The 20009-nt window shown below is 51.5% G+C and overlaps 1 protein-coding gene across 3 annotated transcripts in view; it reads right to left on the reverse strand.

Annotated features, from left to right (window-relative positions):
* Nucleotides 1-12396, reverse strand: part of SEMA4B (semaphorin 4B) — a 36530-nt gene extending 24134 nt beyond the window's left edge. The window contains exons 1-3 of one of the 3 annotated variants that reach the window (XM_083475027.1): nucleotides 12277-12396; nucleotides 10696-10802; nucleotides 3278-3592 (exon numbers count right to left, since the gene is read on the reverse strand). In XM_083475027.1, the coding sequence (XP_083331153.1) occupies nucleotides 3278-3371 (94 nt within the window). In that variant the 5' untranslated portion in view covers nucleotides 3372-3592; nucleotides 10696-10802; nucleotides 12277-12396. Of the gene's footprint in view, nucleotides 1-147; nucleotides 227-3277; nucleotides 3593-4133; nucleotides 4180-10695; nucleotides 10803-12276 lie in introns of those variants that run through there. The other 2 variants (XM_083475026.1, XM_083475028.1) reach the window with 2 other exon arrangements.
* Between the last annotated feature and the right edge of the window lie 7613 nt (nucleotides 12397-20009).

Raw genomic sequence — 20009 nt, forward strand, 5'->3', positions numbered from 1 at the left:
CACTTGCGCAGTTCTGAGTATCCCTTAGAAAAGCCCCAGCTCATATTCACCAGCAGAGGACGGATGGTCCAACTATGGGAAAGGCAAGAGGGAAACAGCTGAGCAGGGAACAGGAGGCTTGCCTCTCGCTGGGGAACAGGCACCTACCTGCCAGTCTGGATGAGCCAGCTTCCGCAGGATGGTGATCCGTGGGCACCAGCAGAGCACACATCTGTGACTCCGTACCTCGTCACAGGGTTGGGCAATCTCTTGCCCTCGCTTGTGACCCAGAAGGGGCAGAGGCTGGCAGAGGGCCACTCCCACCAGTCTATCCAATCCAGGAATTTCCTGGTCTGGACTCCAAAGTATTACACAGACAACTCTGTTGCTGCAGCAGCTCTCTAGGAAATGAGTGAATATGAGGGGAAGGACTGGGCTGCCAAGTTCCTACACCAGCAAAAGAGAGTCCAAAGGCACAACCAAAAGACAAGAGTGTCCATGAAAAGGACCGGCTGTGATGCACAGTTTTTTAGGGACGCACACCTATGATCAAGCAAGACAAATTCAGGACATGGTGCTGTGGGATTCAACATCTCCATGGACACTGAATACAAGGCCCTAAGAAGAATGTGGCTGCTGGATCAGGCCAAAGGGGGTCCATCTAGCTCAGCACCCAGTTCCCCCAGTGGCCAACCAGACGCCCCAATGGGACCTGAGCGCAACGGTAGCAACAATCCCCAAACTAGCATTTAGCAACATTCTGTTGCCAACAGCGGAGGGAAAGCATAGCCATTGTGGCTGGTAGCCATGGGCACCATGAATTTGGTATCCTCCTCCATGAATTTGTCTAATCATCTCTTAAAGCTTCCATAAGAATGTAAAATCAGGCCAATGACCCATCTAGTCCAGTATCCTCTTCTCACAGTGACCAACCAGGTCCCTGTGGGATTTGGGAACCAGCAGAATTTGAGCACAAGAGCACACCCTCCCCCCCGCAGTTTCCAGCAACTGGCATTCAGAAGCATTGCTGTCTCCAACTGTGGTTGCAGAGCACAGCCATCATGGCTAGTAGCCATTGACAAGCCACCTCCATTAAAAACTGAAAAAGGTGGTGGCCATCACTGCCTCCTGTGGAAGCGAGTTCCACAGTTTAACTATGCACCTGCTCTGAACCTCAAACTGTGTAGCTTCGCTAGAAAAAACTGCCCCCTCTCTCCCTTGCAAGCTGTGGGAAGGGAGGGAAGGAGATGCAACAGCTTGTCTGAACTGACTGCAGATGCTTCCAGCTTGGGTCTTCCAGGACATGACAGGTCGTCCTTACTGCTGGAGTGGCCAACTGGCTTCTGTGAGGGGAGTAACAGCAAGAGGGAGCAGAGTCTTCCAAACTCCAACCCCTTCCTGGTCAGCAAGAGGCGTTTCCAGGTAGAGGCACCCAGGTGAGCCCATCTCATTTCCCAGTGGCTTTATTCCTAAACAAAGTCCTGTGAAGCACCCTTATCAGAAGGGATTGTTTTTGAGGTCGCATAGGGCTGTGCCCTGTGGCATGTGATGAGCGCTTCCTATGGGCATGTTGTCACTTGATGTGGCAGCTGTCGGAGGGACAGGTGCCTCTTCCTCAAACCCACTCAACCTGCACACCTGGCCCTGTGTTGGAAGAAGCAACCTGCAAGCTGAGACAGCACTTTGTTGCCTCTTTCACGCACACACCCAACCAAGGCCGGAGGAAATAGCAGCCACCCCAAAGTCTGCCCACTAGATGGGTGTTTTGCCTTATACCCAATTTTGCTAAGCAGTTCTTTGTTACTAATCCCCTCCATAAACCATCTCCCCATACGATAATTAATGGTTTTCACAAAAGAAAGTATTTCAGGTGAGTCTATTAGGACCATTCGGGTCACCCACTGCAGCTGGCACCTGGCTGGCACATGCACAGGAGAAGGCCCCAATCCTACCCCGGATCTCTGGAGGTCCCCAGTAGCTACCCAGCCTCTATTTCATCAGCTCCACTGAAGCAAAATGCAGTTGCCAGAAAAGCTTGTTGGGGCAGGTCCCGCCACCTTCAGACAAACCTGAAAGAGGGAGGGTGCTCAGGTCCCTCCTTCTCTTCCTCCTGCCCCCTGCTCTTCTGGGGAGCAACAAAAACACAGCCCAGGGAGAGTGGGGACTGCAGGGGACTGCTGTGGATGTGGGGTAGCAGCAGAGGCCTTGACTGACCACAAAAGTGGTTGCAGTGACCTCCCAGGGGAGGAAGGACCTCCTGCACTGCCCAGGCCCTATGGAGCAAGAGATGTTGGGGCAGTCACTGTAGGACCCCCTGGAATGTGAGAGGCTGGCAGCTACTCTTGCTCCGGCAATGAATGGCAGTGCCCAGGGGACAGGGAGCCCCCTTCTCAGGCTCAGCCCAGGACTGCTGCAGGGCCAGCTGGACTCCCCTTCAGCTCCAAAAGACCCCATCTACACAGTTGTCCAAAGCCACAGTTTCCCCGGGGACATGCTCAGGAGCCTCTGGCCAAAGCCCCCCACTGGATCAAAGGGGGTTGGTACTGGGTGAGCTGGAAAACAAGGGTAACAAAGCCCTGGCCAGGGTGCTTTTGGTGCCACCCACCCACCAGGGTGCAAGACATGTGTAGTTATCATATGGATGCTGGCCACCAAGTCCGGCCATGGGCCAAGTCAGGCCCAGCTCCTGATTTCATGGAGCGGCACTGCTCTCCAGTCAAGGAACCCTTTCCTAAGGCGAGAGGTTGGGTTCTCAACCTTGGGTCCCCAGATGTTTTTAGCCTACAACTCCCATGATCCCTAGCTCACAGGACCAGTGGTCAGGGATGATGGGAGTTGTAGGCCAAAAACATCTGGGGACCCAAGGTTGAGAAAGGCTGGATGGTCTTGGCCGCCCCCTTTCAAGGCTTCCGACTCCAATGGGGAGACCAAAAGTGCCATGGCAGTCCTCGCCACATCGAGGAAGAGGCCCAAAGGGAAAACCTCTTCACGGGGCCTCTCACGGTATTCGGGGGTGTGTGTGTGTCAGTATTCGAGGTGCTTTACAAAGAGCAGAAGGAAAAGACCCTGGGCTCTGCGCTCTCGAGCCCCCACAAGATACTAAAACACCCCATCAGCCTGCGGAGATCTCCTTCTCCCCACCAGCAGCGTGAAATATCAGCGCCTCCCACCAATCAGACCCCGAAGGGGCAGGCCGAGAGAGCAGCGTCGGTCTGCTCCCCCGCCGCTTCCCCGGCCAGGAGCATCCCTCGACGGGGCCTCCGCTGTGACTGGGCCGCCCCCGACCTCTCGGGCTTACCGAGGCGCAGACTCAGGCGCGGCACCGGCTCCTCTTCGGCAGCGGCGGCCAGGAGCGCTCCCAACAGCAGCAGCGCCGACTCCCGGAGCCCCATGGCGCAGTGGGTCCGAGGGGAGCGGGGCCTGGGCAGCAGCAACAGCAGCGGCGGGCTGCGGAGCGTCGGAGGGCTTTGCTCGCTCGACCAGGCAGGCAGGCAGATCAAGTTGCAAAACTTCGGAGCTGCTCGGACTGCTGCTCTTTCTGGTTCCTCCTCCCCCGTCGGGGCGGGAGTGGCCGCGCCTCCGCCCCCTCCCTCGGGAAGAGACAGGTCCGGACCTGAGAGAGAGGGAGAGGGAAAGGGAGGAGGAGGAGATGTGGGTGAAGCTCCGAGGGCCGGCCCCGCCCCAACATCTTCCCCCGGCCGTTGAAAGAAGCCCTGAACGTCCCTTTGCTAATCTCTCCCAGAACCGCACCACCCCCATGCGGTTCCTCCTCTTCCTCCTCTCTCCCGCCCTCCAAAACTGACGCCCCAATCCCGAGCTAGGCAGCTACCCTCGTTGGGGCTTCGCCTGGCGGTGCCGTCGAACCAAAGCACGCGACAGCTTTAGCACCCATGGGTGCCCCCCCCCGCCAACCCCAAAACTGCAGCCCAAAACAAAAGAGTCTCTTGGGCCCAAAGCAACCTCCCTCCCCCCGGGGCACTATGACAAAGACAGCCCCACCCCTACCCCCCCTCTCCTAACAACTCTTCCTTGGGCTCCATGCCTGCTTCTCCCAGGAGCTAGGTTGAATGGGGGCATCTCAAGAACACCCCACTGGGGAGAAGCAAGGAGTGGGAGTGTCCGCATGCCCCCTGCCCCCCCGCACTGGGCCAGACCTCCCTGGCAGCTCCTCTGCCCTGTGGGCATTGTTGAACTCTGGGCTAATCTCCATGCTCTCCTGGGCACCATGCCCACCCCGCCCTGGCAGAACGCCCAGGCAGGGCTGGCAAACAGAGAGGGAGAGACACACAGGCTGTGGGGCCAACCAGCAGGGCAGCCTCAGAGAGGCAGGCCTGCAACAGGCTCCTGCCTGTTCCCCTGGCAACTGGCCCGCTGCTCTGAGCCTGCCCTGGGCACCTGGCTCTGCCCAGTCTGACCTCCTCCTCCTGGGTTGCAACTCCCTCTGGTGCACCAGCAGTGAATGGCTGAGAGTCCACCCTAACAGCTGCCTGGTTCAGGGACCACTGAACGTCTCTCTCCACCAGCAGGGTGGAAGTAAAACGTGAAATATCAACACCATCATTACAACACTCCCAAGCAGGGATCACACCCTTTTCCTTGATTTTGTTTATGTAAAATCTTATCCTGAATGAGCTGAATCTCTTAACACAGACTTCATCTGCCTTGGAGGGTGAAGCCTTCAAGATTATCATGTCCCAGTGGCAGTGCCGGATTTATGTATAGGCTGAAGCCTACTTAGGGGGCCTCACCAGCCTGCCCTCTCCCCAGTGCCTCAGTCTCCCCTCTCCCAAAACTGCAAACCCAATACTTCATGCGAGGGGAGGGCAACTCAGGCCTCTAAGTCTAGGGGGCCTCGCCAGCCTGCCCGCTCCCCAGTGCCACAGTCTCCCCTCTCCCAAAATTGCAAACCCTCTTTTACTGCAGTCTGGGTTGGTGGCCATCACTGTCTCCTGTGGAAGCAATTTCTGTAGTTTGACTAAGCACTGCATGAAGAAGTGCTTTTTCTTATCTGTCTTCAGTCTCCCAACATTCAGCTCCATTGATGCCCACTAATCTTTCTTGCCCCTCCAGTTTCCACAGTAACTATTTATTGAGGAACTCTCCCATGCTGATCCTGATGCCAAGACCCATGGTTTGGGGTGGGGCGGAGGTGGGGGACCACTTGATTGAGCATCCTATATTTCTATATTTGTTAAACAAACAACAGACAATAAATTAAAATGGTGACTATAATATTAGCTGAATGCGTTTCCTGTCTTCTGTCTGTTGCTGAATTGTCTGGTTTAATATTTTAGAGTTTTTTTGTATATAAGTTGTTTCACCTAAGAATAAACGGATTAATTCCTTGTCTATGGCTGTACAAAAGCTGTAACAAACAACAGAAAGTTCTATGGGCCTTGACTTGCAAATCGCAACCCCTGTACTGAGCTGAGTTTCCTGGTCAGCTTGTTTGGACATGTTTATTTTTAATTCTTAATGCTTTAATTGTGTGCCAGTTTTTTCTTCTTCTTTAATATGCTATTGACTAGATGGTTTCTGAAGGTTCTTCTGCCTCTGACCTGGGTGCACTTTTAGGCCAAGCCCTCTGCCTTTCAGAAGGTGACCTGGGAAGCCTAATCCTGCATCACATAAGCTTTAAGATGCCAGTGTGCAGCTCTGCCCTGCTTCCAAGCGGCATGTGCTGACCAGTGCAAAGGAGAGCTCAGGGCCTGCTTGCTTATGAGTTCCGCATTGGTTTGGAACAAGATAGAGAACTAGGTGAGCCTGTGGTGTGACCCAGCTGCAGCAAGCAGGCTCTGCTGATGTTCTTCGGACTAGAACTCAACCCCTCCATCAAGAATAATTAGAGAGCTGAAGCTTCCTAGCTTAAACCACAGCTGCAATCTGCGGTGCACATGGGCCTGCTTGCCTGCCTTGGAAGATTCCCCAGAAATGTCAGAATGCAGCTGCTGGGCTGGAACTGGCTCTAGAGAGGACCCCTGACCACCAGGCTGCCGTCCATCCATTTCTGGGCACAATTCAAAGTGCTGCCCATCACCATTAAAGGCCTGATGTCATCTCAGTGCCAGGCAAAGGACTTCTGCATTTCCTTACAGCTTTAAGCTGTAAACTGGCTATGGGTTTTTGTTGTTTTGCTGCTTTCTTTTTTATTACTGCTGGTTTAATATTTATTGCTACGTGTGTCTGTTTTCAATTATGCTGTTGGAAGCCACCCTGGGGGCTTTTATGTAATAGCAGCTTTACAATATCAGGCAGGCACAGCTGTGGATCTTTCCTCCTCCTCACAGATAAGCCCACCTAGACCTTTATGATTGTCACCTGAGCCTTCCAGTAGAAGCCCTCTGAAGTCCGGTGGGTGGCAACTGTAGAGAGAGAGAGAGAGTGATGACCCAGTGCAGTACCTCAGCATCTGCAACCAAGACTCTCGTCTGGTGCTGATGTCCTTTGGGTGCCAGGCAAAGATGCTCTTACTGCTCACCCAACATATTTTGGAGCTGGTTTTAACTGAAGTCCTCTTCAGGCACTATTTAGTCCCTTCCTTCTGATGCAGGAAGCCTCCTGCACTGGAGGAGCATTTGTGGGGAGCATCCATGAGCACAGGAAGCTCCTTGCTTCAGGAATAGCAGTCAAACGATGGAGAAGTTAGAAGGAGCTGAGCAATGATTTGGCAGTGCTGTTCCATTATGCATGTGTTTCCTCTTCAGGGCAGTAATGCTGTGTTGTATTGTTGTGCTGTATTTTGAGTTTTTATTTATTCAAATATTTATAACCCACCACCTTCTAAAAGTTGTTCACATGCTGTTTTAAGCTCATAAAGACAGCAGCAATTTCAATAGAACCACTAATTTTAAAAGAAATTCAAGCACAGCATATGAAATAATCAAACACAGGCTGGAGCAGAAACATCTTCAGAGTTTCCTTAAAGGCTATCAGTGTCCAAAATGTACCTCTCTCCCTGGAGAGAGGCTTCCAGAGATGTGGGATCCCCACTCAAAAGGCCCTGTCCCTGCTGCCCACCAATCTAACCTCTTCTGCTGGCAGGCCAGACCTCAGGACTTCAGGCGCTGATCTCAATGTTCAGGTGGGCAAACAGCCCTACAGGTAACCTGGTCCTAAATGGTTTAAGACCTTGAAGACCAAAACCAGCACCTTGAACTGGGCACAGGAATGAACAGGCAGTCACTTTAACCAGTACAGTATAGGTGCGATATAACCTCGGCTGCCACTTTCTATAACTATTACAGGTTCAAAACCACCTTCAAAGACAGTCCCACCCAGAGCACCTTGGAACAGGTATGAGCAATTTCATCAGCAGAATGCAAAGCCAACTGGTCATGGCAGACCCTGCAAGGCTCCAGATGCTGACCCAGCAGGGCCTGAGATGTGTGCATCCCCAACCACAGCAAAAAAAATAATAATACTCCATTAGCTTTCATTTCACAAGTCAGTTGCCCTGAGAGGTTTTAGAGCTGAAGCAAAGGGTGGGATACCATCACTCTGAACAAATAGAGGCTGTACTTCAGGGAATCCCCAAGTCACCTATGCACAGAACTCTATCCCCCTCTCTTTCTGCTTCCCTTCCACATCCAGCAACCACGGCACCCTTGTGGGGTGGTTCTGTGTGAAGGAGAAACCTTTTGGCATTGCCTGCATTTAAGTCCCCCAGTGGGTAGTGGCAGCTCTGCCAAGGATGGTGGTGAAAGAATCATTTGCTCATGCCCAACACTCGGCCTCTGCATCTTAAAGGGAGAAGCAGAGAGGGAGACATGCTCATGGCAGAGAACATGGCTCCTGTGGCCTTCCAGTTCACATATAATGGAGGAGCAGTTCCTGAGCATCATGGCAGGAACCGCCACGTGACTTTCAGAAAGGAAGATCTCCCACTCTTGCCTTGAACTCAGTGCAGATATTTGCTCTCTCAACTCTTCCAGGGAAATTATGACTCTGGGAGCCCTGGCAGGGGCCCATCCACACCCTGTATTTGCAAAAAAGAAAAAAGAAAAAAAAGGGAGTACACAGAACCATCACCTCTCCCCTCACTTTAGGAAAACAAACTGTGCAGCAAGAGGAGCAAGAACTCGAGGAGATGGGGGAGGGTTTCAATGCACAGGCTTGGCCCTAAACAAAAAGGATTCTCCCTGATTCCCCTTCTTTGGGGTGCTGGGACAGTTGAGCAGGCGTCTTTCCCCCCAAACACAGCTGTCAGGAGGGAGAGGAGGATGAAGAGGGTCCAGGTGGGACTCTGCTCAGGAGCCCCCTCGAGGACCTCCTCGCTGCATCCGTCCAGCAGTAACCACGGCAACCCGTGATGAATGCCTGCCACTTGGTTTGCCATGGCAACGGAGGAGCATGAGAGAATGGCCCCGGGAACTAGCAAGGGTCGAGGTGGTGGGTCAATGAGCATTGGCATCAGCACGGGGAGGATCAGGGGCCCAGCGGAGCGAAGTGGGGGGGAGAGAGAGGCGGGGGAGGAAGTGGGGGAGGAGGAAAGGCAGTGGCTGTTTTCATCTTCCCAGAGGGAGGGTGGCCAAGAGGCGGCTCTGGATTGGTCCCAAGCAAATGGTGGCGGCAGAGGCAGCAGCAGCACCCATTGCAAAAGGAGGGAGGCAAAGCCCTGGCAGCCAGGACAAAAGCAACTTGGGAGAGAGGCCAGCTTCACCCCAGGCCTCCCCTTTCCTGGGCCGAGAGATGGAAGGAGGGAGCAAAGCTCTCCAAGGACAGCCAGTGGCTGGGAGAGAGGAGGGGGCTAGAGGGCTTGAAACCAAACAGCCCAGTGCTTCTGCCCTTCCCTTTGCAATCCTGCAATTTGCCTGCAGAGGTGCTCAGGTATCTCCAGCGGCAGGTGGGTTTCTAATACCGTTATCGTTACACAACACCACCACTGAAACAAACGCGTCAATTCAACTGGGCAGAGGCAATGGATAAATGGGGGGGGGGGGACTGGCAGCCCATGCCTGGAGTAAGGAGGTGCCCTTGTGGATTTGGGTTCCTTTCTTCCATCTACAGACCTCACAGCCACACCCCCGTGCTGGGGCTCCTTGCTTGTTGTGGACTAGCACCTTGGGGAGCCTCCTGTTGGGAACAAGGTGGCCAGGAGGGCAAATGTCAAAGTGCGCATGCACTCCTTCCCTATCGAAAAGGCAGTTAGTCCCCTGCTGAGCCTTCTCTTGGACTCTCCTCCACTTCCGGACATTAGGAAGGGAAGCCTGGAGGCTGAGATTCCAGGTGGCTGCCCAGGTGGCTAGCTAGCTGGCTGGCTGCCCACCCACAGGAGACCTCTGGGCCTGAGAAAAATGCAGCCAGCCAGCTTTGCTTGGCCCAGGTCTATTGTCGTGCCCTGGGATTTGGGAGGAAGCGATCTTTTTGGAAGCCAGCTGATCAAGCACACAATCAATGGTGTCATTTGATCTCCTAGCTCAGGGCAGGGCCCAGATCTGGTTGCAGGCAGGGGCAGGCAGCTGGGAGACCAGCCTATAGAGGCTGGGTAGGAGCTCAGCACTGGCCCTTTCAGCCTTCAGACAAGGGAAGGGCTGATAACTCCAAACAGTGCAAGCAGGCTTCCAGGGAGGCTGTTCCTCTTTGCAACTGCAACTGTTGTTGGAATCTGCCCCCCTAAGGTCACAGCATTCCCACAGAGGGCTGTACAGTCATGGCTGCTGCTGGTTCCTGGAGGGCACCAAGGGTGGCAGAAACAAAGGCAGGTGGAGGGAGAGATTCAGCCACATAAAACAAAACAGCAATTCTGTAAGGCAGCTCCCATGGGCAAATACCAGGCCATCAGCACCACAGCAGGGCCCATAATCTCATGATTATCGGCTTGTGGTAACAGAGAGGTTGGGTTTTATTTAATTTTTTTGCTGGTGGCACCAGTGTTGTGGAATGCCTTCCCTGATGAAATTCGAGACACCCCCATTACTGTTGGCATTCTGCCACCACCTGGTTACACACCTGTTTGGTAAGCCTTTCCCTGAACTTGTGGTTTTATTGTTTTCACTGCTTTTTCCAAACTTGATTGAAATGTCATGCTTTCTAAATTGTTTGTTTCATTGTAAATTCAAATTAAGGGTGTTTTGATGCCGCTGTGTACTCTGCATATTGGTTTTGTAAACTGCTTAGAAACCATTTTGGCATCTACGCGGTATATAAATTAATAAATCATCACCACTCCTCCCTGCTTCTAGCTTTCCAATAAAGCCAAAGGGGAAAATACTCTGACCTGGCTGTTCCAGGTTACTTCCTTTATTTCCGTTGATGCCCTGGTGGAAGTTGAGTTGTTCTCAAACATTTTGGTAGGGAGGTTGGAGAGAAGGAAGGAAATGTCTGCCACCCTAAAAACATGGTGACTCCCAATCCCTTCTCCCTTCCCCCCTCCCAACACACACAAACTATCCTTAAATAGCTCGGGATATTGTCAGAAAGAAAGATATGTGGCCGTGTGCTGCCTCCCACCACACGACACCAGGGGAAGCCCTCCCCAATAACCCTGGTGGGTCCCACTATTGTAGGCTGGGGTTCACAGAATGGCACTTGGCCAAGGAAGGACCCAAATTCATTGGAGGGGGGAACCTTTTTTGCAGGCAGGTTCTCTCATTGATTGCCCAGCCTTTCCCAGAAGATGCCAGATACCCTCTTGGCTGGCAGCTGCTTCGACTTCTTTGCCCATTTGCCAAGGCTTCATCTCATAAAGGAAGACAGGCCGAGGGTCCTCACACTCACCTCCTTCAGCTCTGAGCAGCTGGCATGAGTGCAAAGATGCAAGGAACTAGATTCACCTGGCCAGGAGGCCAGCAATGCTGAGGTCAGCTGAGGCTTTCAGAATGGACCTAGGAGAGGGGGAGAAGGGAATAAGGTTTTAAATATGAAAATTCCCAACCAAGTTGGAATAGTTGAAAGATGTAGTCTATCTCAGCCTTCCCCAGCCTGAAGCTCTCAGGATGTCATGGTCCACTGACAGGAAGTGCAAAGTTCTCTACAACATGGGCAGCTTGTGCAGCAGGAAAGAGGTTTTGGGGATGATTGGTATTTGTTTATTGCATTTCTATCCCAGCTTTTCCTCCAAGGAGCTCAAGGTGGCGTGCATGTGGATCCCCGTTCCACGACAACCATGTATTGAGACACAGTACCTGGCCCAATGAGCTTCACGGGGATTTGAACCCTGGTTTCCCGGTTCCTAGTCTGACACACTAATCCAGTGTTTCTCAAACTTGGGTCCCCATCTGTTGTTGGACTACAACTTCCATCATCCCTGACCACAGGTGCTCTAGCTAGGAATGATGGGAGTTGTAGTACAACAACAGATGGAGCCTCAGGTTTGAGAGAATTAATTGAGGAGGAGTGAACCATACCTTGAACTCACTGGAGAACAAGATTGAATATAAAAGCAATAAAAAACTATGTTCCTATAAAGCAGGTGCTCTCCTAGGGTTCTGGGGGGACAGTCTCTCTCTTTCTTTCCCTCCCTCCCTTTCTCTTTCTCTCTCTGCCACCCCCCTGTGGCAGACAGTCCTTCCGAAATGCACTTTTGTTCACAGCTTCTGTGGCAAAATCTGAGTTGGCAAGCATGCTCTATCCAAGACAGATACAAACATTTGTTAATGGGTGCCCAGATTGGCAGCACAGCCTGGTGTGGGGGAACAGCAGATGAAGGGTTTTGCAAATGCAGGCGATATGGGGGGGGCATTCGAACCCCACTTGTGATTCCTTCCTCTCCTTGCCTCAGGGTGGCCCTTGAGGGCTGGCTGTGGGGTGACCGGGGGTCTGGTCCAGCGCCTTGCTGAGATGGGTGGGGCACGTGGGCATCAGGTTGTTTCGCTTGCCAAGGTCCACGGCTGAACCCCAGAGTTCAGGAGGGGTCAGTCCCAGCTCCGTTACAAGCTCTGTTGGTTGTCACATCACCAGCCTAAGGCTAAACTTGGGGGGGGGGGCGCCAGAGGGGCCATCACCTGCGCCCCTCCAATGTTGAAAAGAGCCATTCAGACGGCCATACACACACCCCAAATCTCGGAAGCCCTTTAGCTATATAAAATGCCTTTGCCGCTCCCACGCTAAATTTCGATGATAACTGCAGGGGCTTTCTCTTGGGGGGGGGGCAAAATTCCTGGCGCGCTATTGTGCCAGGGAAGAGGGGCTTCCCTCCGCCTGTCCTGCCTCTGCCGGGAAAAAAGACTCTCGGCACATGGGCAGAGGCACTGTCTGTCTTGCCTGCTAACAGGTCTCGGGGCTGAGTCCCGTCACAGAGCCAGCCTTTGTAGGCAGAGACACCCCCGGCCCGCCCGCCCGCCTCTCTCTCTCTCTCACCTCCTGCACAGACGCGACCCCTTCTCCCCGGCCCCAGCCTCTCCTGCCGTGGCCCGCCGTCGCCTTTCTTTGTGGTGCGTCCCTCCCTGTCCGTGCCGGAATCGCGGGGCGCCGTCGGGGTGGGGGGAGGGTTCGGGGCGGTGCTTCCAGACCAACTGGTGACATCAAGAAAGGGAGGAGATGGGGGGTTGAATACGGGGAGGGGTCCACACAATGCAGAGGCGGGGGTGTGGCGGGCTGCTCGGAGGCTGGGGAGGGGGCGGGACCCCGAAATGTCACCCAGCCCCCCTGGACAGAATCGCCTCCTATCCCTATGCCAGGTAAGCACGACCCTCACCCCGGTCAGCCGAAGATGCTGCAAAAGGTCCCTTTCAAACAGCAAGAGAGACCCCCCCCTGCGCCCCCCGTTGTCGGTTCCTGGCCAAATCAGTGGAGGAAACGGACAAGGCGCGCGTTAATCTCTGTCAGGGGAAGTGGAAGAGGGAGAGGTGTGGGGCTGATTCTTGGCAGTGGGGAGCGGGATTCCCTTCCGACCACCGATCGGAGCAGCGGCAACCCCCCCAGGGCTGCACTGAGGACAGCAGCAGGAGCGCCGCCCCCCGATTTTGGCTTCCTCCCCGCTCCCAGGTTGGGTCGAGTTCAAATCCTTCCCCTCCCCCGCCCATAGCATTCCCTGCTGCCTATTAGGATGATTGTAAGCCGCTTGCGGGCAGAGACCGCTCCTTGCATTTCCTTATGCAACTCGATCAATGCCCTCCAGGGGGCGCTCCTGCAGGGAGGATTTTCCAGAATGCGGAATTAAGCGAAGGGATTCCCGAAGGTGAAAGCAAGTGGCGCCGCCACGGATCGAGGAAGCAGCGCCCTCTGGCGGGCAATGGCGGGATGCGCACGGAGCCCTATAAGGCGGTTGGTACCTGGAGGGGCGCCTTTGTTCATCCAGAGAAGCCCCTACAGCAGGGGTCAACAAACATTTCCAGCAGGGGGCCAGTCCACTGTCCCTCAGACCTTGTAGGGGGCCAGACTCTATGTGGCCATGATTATGACCCACATTTCTGGCAAAAACCCTTATTGGGACCAACCCCAACGTTGCCCAAATGTGATTTTTTTGTGGGGGTGTTCCCACATACACCCACGCTGCTTCATTTAATCGTTGACAGTTATTATTTCTCTCATAAGGCAGGGTGGGAGGCTGAGTTAAGTGCGCCATTTCTGTCAGCCCTGGAGAGCATGTGTGCATGTGTGTGCAGGGAAAAGCCGTTGGCCACGCTAAGTCAGGCCAGTGCCGCTCAAGGAAAAATGTTCTTTTCCCTGCATGAGGGAAGACGAGGCGGCGATGGCTATTTACCTTTCCATGGCTCACACCGTGTAGCTAACGAGCGGCATCCCCATTAGAGCGCAGAACTGCTTTGGAGTGCAGCCTCCCAGGTGCTCCCCGCTTCCTTTGGTGGGGAGCACTGCCGCCACAGACACCAGCGGGCATCGCTCCCGAGGTGCCTTCAAGCCCCTGCCGCCGCAACTGCCCTTCTTGAGGTCAGTTGCCGGCAGCTCCATGGTGGAAATCCAAACTGTGGATCCTTCTCCCTCTTCCCCACCCCCAATCCTGGAAGATATGATTGCTGGGCATGCATGAGGACGAAGAAGGGGCTTGTCTTGAGCAGCCACTAGCCTCACTTTTGACCCCCAAGCCTGGCTGAGTCACAAAAACCATCATGCGCGCTCTCGCACTACTCTGACTGTCTGGATTCCCGGACCGTCCGCAGACCGGATCTAGAAGGCAATTGGGCCTGAACTGGCCCGCGGACCTTAGTTTGCCGACCCATGCCCTACAAGGACAGGTGTCTGTTCCAGTGATCTTCCTTGGCGAAATGCCAGCAGCGGAAGAAAGGAAAGCAACATTGACTGTCTTTGGCTTCCAGCTCAAACCCACCAAGAATTATGCCAAGAAAACCAGCCAAAGGAACTCATAACCCACCTGCTCTCAGCAGCCAGAAACACCATAACCAGACACTGGAGAGACCTGTCAGGAGTAAGCATGGACCAATGGTACCAAATAGTATGGGAAACAGCCCTACTAGAAAAATTAACTAATAAACTGAAACTGACACAGGGCCAATCAGAAGAAGACGCCTTCACCCCGGTATGGTTCCCCTTTATCACATACACAGCCCAACAGGACAATGACAATAATCCACCAACAGCATACAAATCAATATGGCTAACCTGATCCAAAACACCCACCCACCCCACTCACACATGAAAACAAAGATCACCACAGCCAATCATAAACAAACAACCACACCCTAGGCCAACCCCAACCTCTCTCACCACCAAAGGAACACAAGTGAACAACACAAGCAACACTGACACCAAACTCTACATACATTAAACATAATAGAAACACCGCCACCCGACCCCACCCCTATCCATCTTCCCTCTCTCCACCCCCCTTTCTTTTTTTTTTCTTCTCCCCGAATGCCTCAACAAATGAAACGGATTTGTAAAAATGTTACATGAAAAAAAAGTACGAGGCACTACACTTCTGTAAAACAAGAAAATCCTTAATAATATATATATTTTTTAAAAAAGAAAACCAGCCAAAGAAAACGAAGGTTAAAGAGCAAAATGTGTCCTGATCTGTATTGGTTCTTGCAGGGAAGAGAACACCTCCAAACCACAAGAGAGCAACCCCTTCACTAGGAGAAAGGGCAGGAGGGAGGGAGGGAGATTCCAGGTTCTCCAGGCCGGTTGTGAAGCAAAAGACAAAACGGAGAGAGAAAAAGTAACAGAGACACAGCAAGTGTCCTTCCCGGAGCCAGACTATTGTTCCATCTAGCTTAGCACTGTCTACACGGACTGGCAGAAGCTCTCCAGGGTTTCAGGCAGGGTTATCTCCCATCCTTACCTGGAAATGCCACCAGAAATTGGGCCTAGGACCTTCTGTATGCAAAGTGGATGATGATGATAAAAAACACTGTTTCCTTAAATATTGTGCTTATCTTTCTTATTCTTGATGTATAAATGAAGTGAGAGAACCTGAAGTAAGGCCTTCTCCTGTATGTACCAGCCCAATTCAAGGATCCTTGGATGAGCTTGTCTTGCGTATGTGCTGAGATCCTTCCTGCAACAACCCAAATAAGGGACTTTTCTGTTGTGGCACCCAGCTTCTGGAATGGCCTCTCCTTTGAAATAAGGCACCAGCATTGATGGGCCTTTCCTGCTTGCTGAAGTCAACCCAGAAGGCATTTTTGGGTGACATCTGGCTGGCCTGTGATGTATTTTATTACTGTATATATTTTAATGTACCAGTTTTAATATAATTGCATTGTTTTGAACCACCATGGTATTATTAATGAAGGGTGGTATAAAAATATTTTTCAGGAATAAGGAGTTTGTAGAATCAATTCTTTGAGTGAGCATCTTTTTTCTGGCTTGCAAGTCCCCTCCACTGGGATCTTTGTTTCTCCATGAGAGGAGAAAGATGGTGTATGCTTTATTGTGGAGGCCGCAGACATGTCAGGGCTCAGGGGCACCAGCTTCCAAGCCTGCTCAGGACTTACCTTCAGTGCATGGAGGCCTTGCCCATTTCTTCCAGTTCCAGGAGCTGGCCAAGTCAACTTCCAAGGGAGATTTCTGTCCCTGAACCCCCTACTGCTTTAGCAAAGTCAGAAAATGAAGCTTTTGGTGGCCATCTTTTTCAAGGTCTTCTTGTTTGAGATACTCTTCATTTATATTTTTACAACGCATCGTGTACTTTGTTCTGCAGCTCAGCTGCGCTATCTCCTATGTTTGCAGTTTGTTTAAGAGTTGCCTGGACCTCATTTAACTGCTGTCTGAGTGGTCAAGCTTAGAAGCTTATCATGTGTTATAAGTTCAAGAGAAGTCATGGGTTAGCTTTGTTTGCTTGTTTCCTGGGCTGTTCTTTCCTGCTCTGCTCTCCAACTGATGCTATGTCCCATTCCATCCCACTAAGTATTTAATTTCTCCTTTTTTCAGGTGTTCCTTTCTGTATGGGGAGCCCTTTGGGTAGGAAGGGGTATCCCGTGGGGGGTCTCCAGATGTTTTTGGACAATTCCCATCTCCCCTGACCATTGGCTATTCTGCATTTGGGTGCCTGTTTGTTCTCACTGATCAATATCCCCCATGAAGCTTCTGAGATTATTTCTGCTTGTTTGTGACTTTTCCTTCCCACCTCTCTTCCAGTCTGGAACACACAGATGCCAATGACAAAAATTAAATAAAATCACCATGCAGCAATAAGACACAGTAAGAACCACAAGAGGACTCTAATGCAGACTAGAAACTTTTGGTCACCAAAACTGGCAGAAATGACTGGCAGAATCCGAGACCAGGGAGAAGAGTAGGTGGAAGAAGATTGAAAAAAGTTCAAAGATTATTTACAGAAACATTGTAAAATTAATGAATGTTAGAATGATGTTGGATAGAAACTAAATGGTCTTTTGCTGTAATGCTATAAGGAAATATGAGAAAATTGTTATTAATAGGTAAAAAAAATTAATGTTATAAACATTTAAAAATTGAAGATTAAGATGAATGAAGAGGGGAGGGATTTGCTGAATTAACAATTGGAACTGGAATACAGAAAAGGAAGGCGTGAGGAGGTCTGGGAAATAAGCAAATGAAAAATATGTGATAGAAAGATTCAACTGTTTTTTTTAACTATTTTTATTTTGTATTTTTCTTTTTTCCTTTTATTCTGTAATTTTTCTGAAAATCTTAATAAATATCTTATTTTAAAAAAAGAAACTTTTGGTCACCAAGACCAATCCCAAATAAATTGGTTCATTTATATAATGGGACCAAAACCGAACTTTCCAAGCCCAGGTCATAGACTCATAGAATTGTAGGGTTGGAAGGGATCCTCAAGGGCCATCTAGTCCAACCCCTTGCAATGCAGAAATCACAGCTAAAGAATCCCTGGCAGGAGGCAATCCAACCTCTATAATCCAGTTGAAACATTTCTGTTTAAACCATCCTGGTTTTGAAAGCATTGCCATATGGGCAGGAGCCTTAGCAAGCAGCATAGGTGGGTTTTTTTTTTGAGAGAGAGAATCTTTATAAATATCTGCACATAGAAAAAGTTGCAATCTTGCCTCGTTTGTCCAAGAGACAAACATGGCTTCGTTGGATCTAAGCTAGTGTATTTGCTTCTGTACCATAAACACACATGGACCTACAGACCCTGCAGATCTGTCCATGCTGCAGATGCAAACCTCAGGCTCTGGGTACCTGATGCAGTGCAGAAGATATTTGCACCATAGGTAAGTAGAAGGTAAGAAGAAATGCCAGAATCTAGCCCTCATTGCTACTGGTGAGTGGCTGCATCTTTTTACAGTCAGGGCCAATTAGGGCGATGGGGGGCGGGGTGGGCAGGTAGGATGGCCATTTGGCCAGGGTCCTCAAGCTCAAATCGGGCCTCAGATTTAGACACTTGTGAGTTTTCGGTTTGTCCAGAAGCAGGGGGTTTGTATGCAGCCTGTTCCAATAGAGGCCCTGCCAAGAGCTAGGACTCCAGCTGCACAGCTGCAAATAAAACATCTTAAGTGTGTTGTGTGACACTAGATGGTGACAGTGAGCTATGGCAAATCCAATGTATTTTTCAAAACGTTTTTTAAAAAAGCATTTTCACAGTGGTTTTTTTATATGTGTGTAGATTCCACTCAAGTTCTCTTTCTGTTTTCTCACTCTAACTCTGTGAGAGATGTCAGAAGAGCCACTTGTGCATTGCCACACATTGTGTATAGGCACAGGGGGTGGGGTGTCGTTTTTGCAACCAGAGCCACTCCATTTTCACCCTCTCCTAAGCATGCAGTCTGCCTAATCTTGGAGCTGAGAGACACGTATTGTCTCTCCAGGCCTGCCTGAAAAGCACATTGCGGTCTGCAAAGGACCACAGTCTAGGCGGTGCCTAAATCCAACAAGACAACTTTTGCAACCCATGAGAAGATTTTACACGCCGTAATTATGAGGAAACTTTGTGCTTTAATGTCTGTTAAGTCATCAAGTCTGTGCTCAATTAAAAGATCTTGTCTGAAAGTTGGCGAGGCTGGCAATTCCAGAAGATCACAGCTGCTGTTGAAAGGGATCCTGGGCAAATGCAGAGTTTGCATGGAAGGGTGCCCAACACCCTTTCCTGCCCTGTGGGAAGCAGAGTCAAGGAGGCCCAAGTGAGAAGGAGAGCAGTACCAAGCCTCTTCCTAAGGAGGGGAGGTAAACAGGCTGGCCTCTTGGAGTGCCTCTGGGTCTGGCTCCTTGGCTCAGTCAATCAAAGAATACTAGGAACATAAGAAGAAACTGCCAGATCAGGCCAAATGGGATCATATAGTCCTGCATCCTGTACTCACAGCAGCCAGCCAGATGCTGTGGGAAACCTGAAAGCAGGATTCAAGCACATGAGCCTTCTCCCCTCCTGTGCTTTCCAGCACCTGGATCCATTGCCTAAGCCTGTCCAGCACCAAGGAGGCCTCCTCCAAGATGAAGCCAGTCATGGCCAGAGCGGCCAACTCTTGCCAAGTAACTCTAGCCTGGAGCCCAGCATGCTGCCAGGGGAGGAGCCCAGTGGCTCAGGGCAAACAAGCCATGCCCAGGAGGCAAGAAGCAGAGACTGGTGCTTCAAGGATGAAGTTCGCCAAAAAACATGTGCTTTCTAATCTCCAATGGCCAAGCAGCACAACACAGTTCAGATGCCAGTTGTCTCATGAGTAGCAACTATGAGTGAGCCCAGTGCAGGTGTCTCAAGCAGCTGGTGAGCCCTGTGGCAAATAGCATGTCAAGCTGCAGGTCCAGTGCAGTCTTATGCACAGTCATTCTAGAAGACATCTACCCATTTCACAGATAGGTAGTCTAAAGGATGGGAATCCATTACAGAGAACTGAAAGAAGCCGAAGAACAAATGGCTGGTCTGTTCATGCATGAAAAGGTCAAGGAATTTTGAGCATGTAGGAAAGAAGCAGTTATATTCTGTTGTCACAAGTGCTCACACTCAGCATGAGCCAGTGCAGCCCAGACTGAGTGACCCCTACAGCCCTGGAGATTCCCTCTCTCTCACACACAGGGAACCCTGGCTCTGCCCTGGTGCCCCCTAGCCTTCCTGCCCCCCTCTCCTCTCTTCCCCAGGGGGATGTCCAACTGGCCAACCACTGGGTAGGCGAGGCTGGGTAAGGGGGAAGCTCTAAAGCAGACCTTTGCCTACAACTTCTATCGTCCTTCACTGTTGCCTCATTATGCCTGGGGCTGATGGGAGTTGCAGTCCATGCATGCTGCCTCTGATCTAGTCAAGAACGTTGGTCCATCAAACTTAGTGGCATCTCCACCAGGACTGGAGTGGGGTGAACCTTTGGCCCTCTACATGCTGCTGGACTCCCCAGCTCCCGTTTAGTTGGAACTTTGATGGGTGGAGGTGTAGGGGTCAGCTATATGGTGCCCTTGAGGCAGAGCTTTGGGGCAGAAGCCCCCACTTGGCAGAATGGGCAGGACAACGCCACCCCATACACAGTCAGCACACAACTGACTGTGTGATGGGCAGAATTAAACTGAATTAAGTCCAAAGTCTAAATTGCTCAACTGCTCTGCTGGCTGAGGCCTTGCAGTCAAGAGGGCAGAGGGGCAACTCCTCCTCCTCTCCCCAATCTCAAGCTGGGGTGGTCTTGGCAGGCTGCCTCCTGATTGGTGGTGTTGCTGGTGAGTGTGTTTGTGTGACTCCTTTCTTGTGTTTC

The sequence above is a fragment of the Podarcis liolepis genome (genome assembly GCF_965112155.1).
Source record: "Podarcis liolepis genome assembly, chromosome: 14".
Taxonomy (NCBI): domain Eukaryota; kingdom Metazoa; phylum Chordata; class Lepidosauria; order Squamata; family Lacertidae; genus Podarcis; species Podarcis liolepis.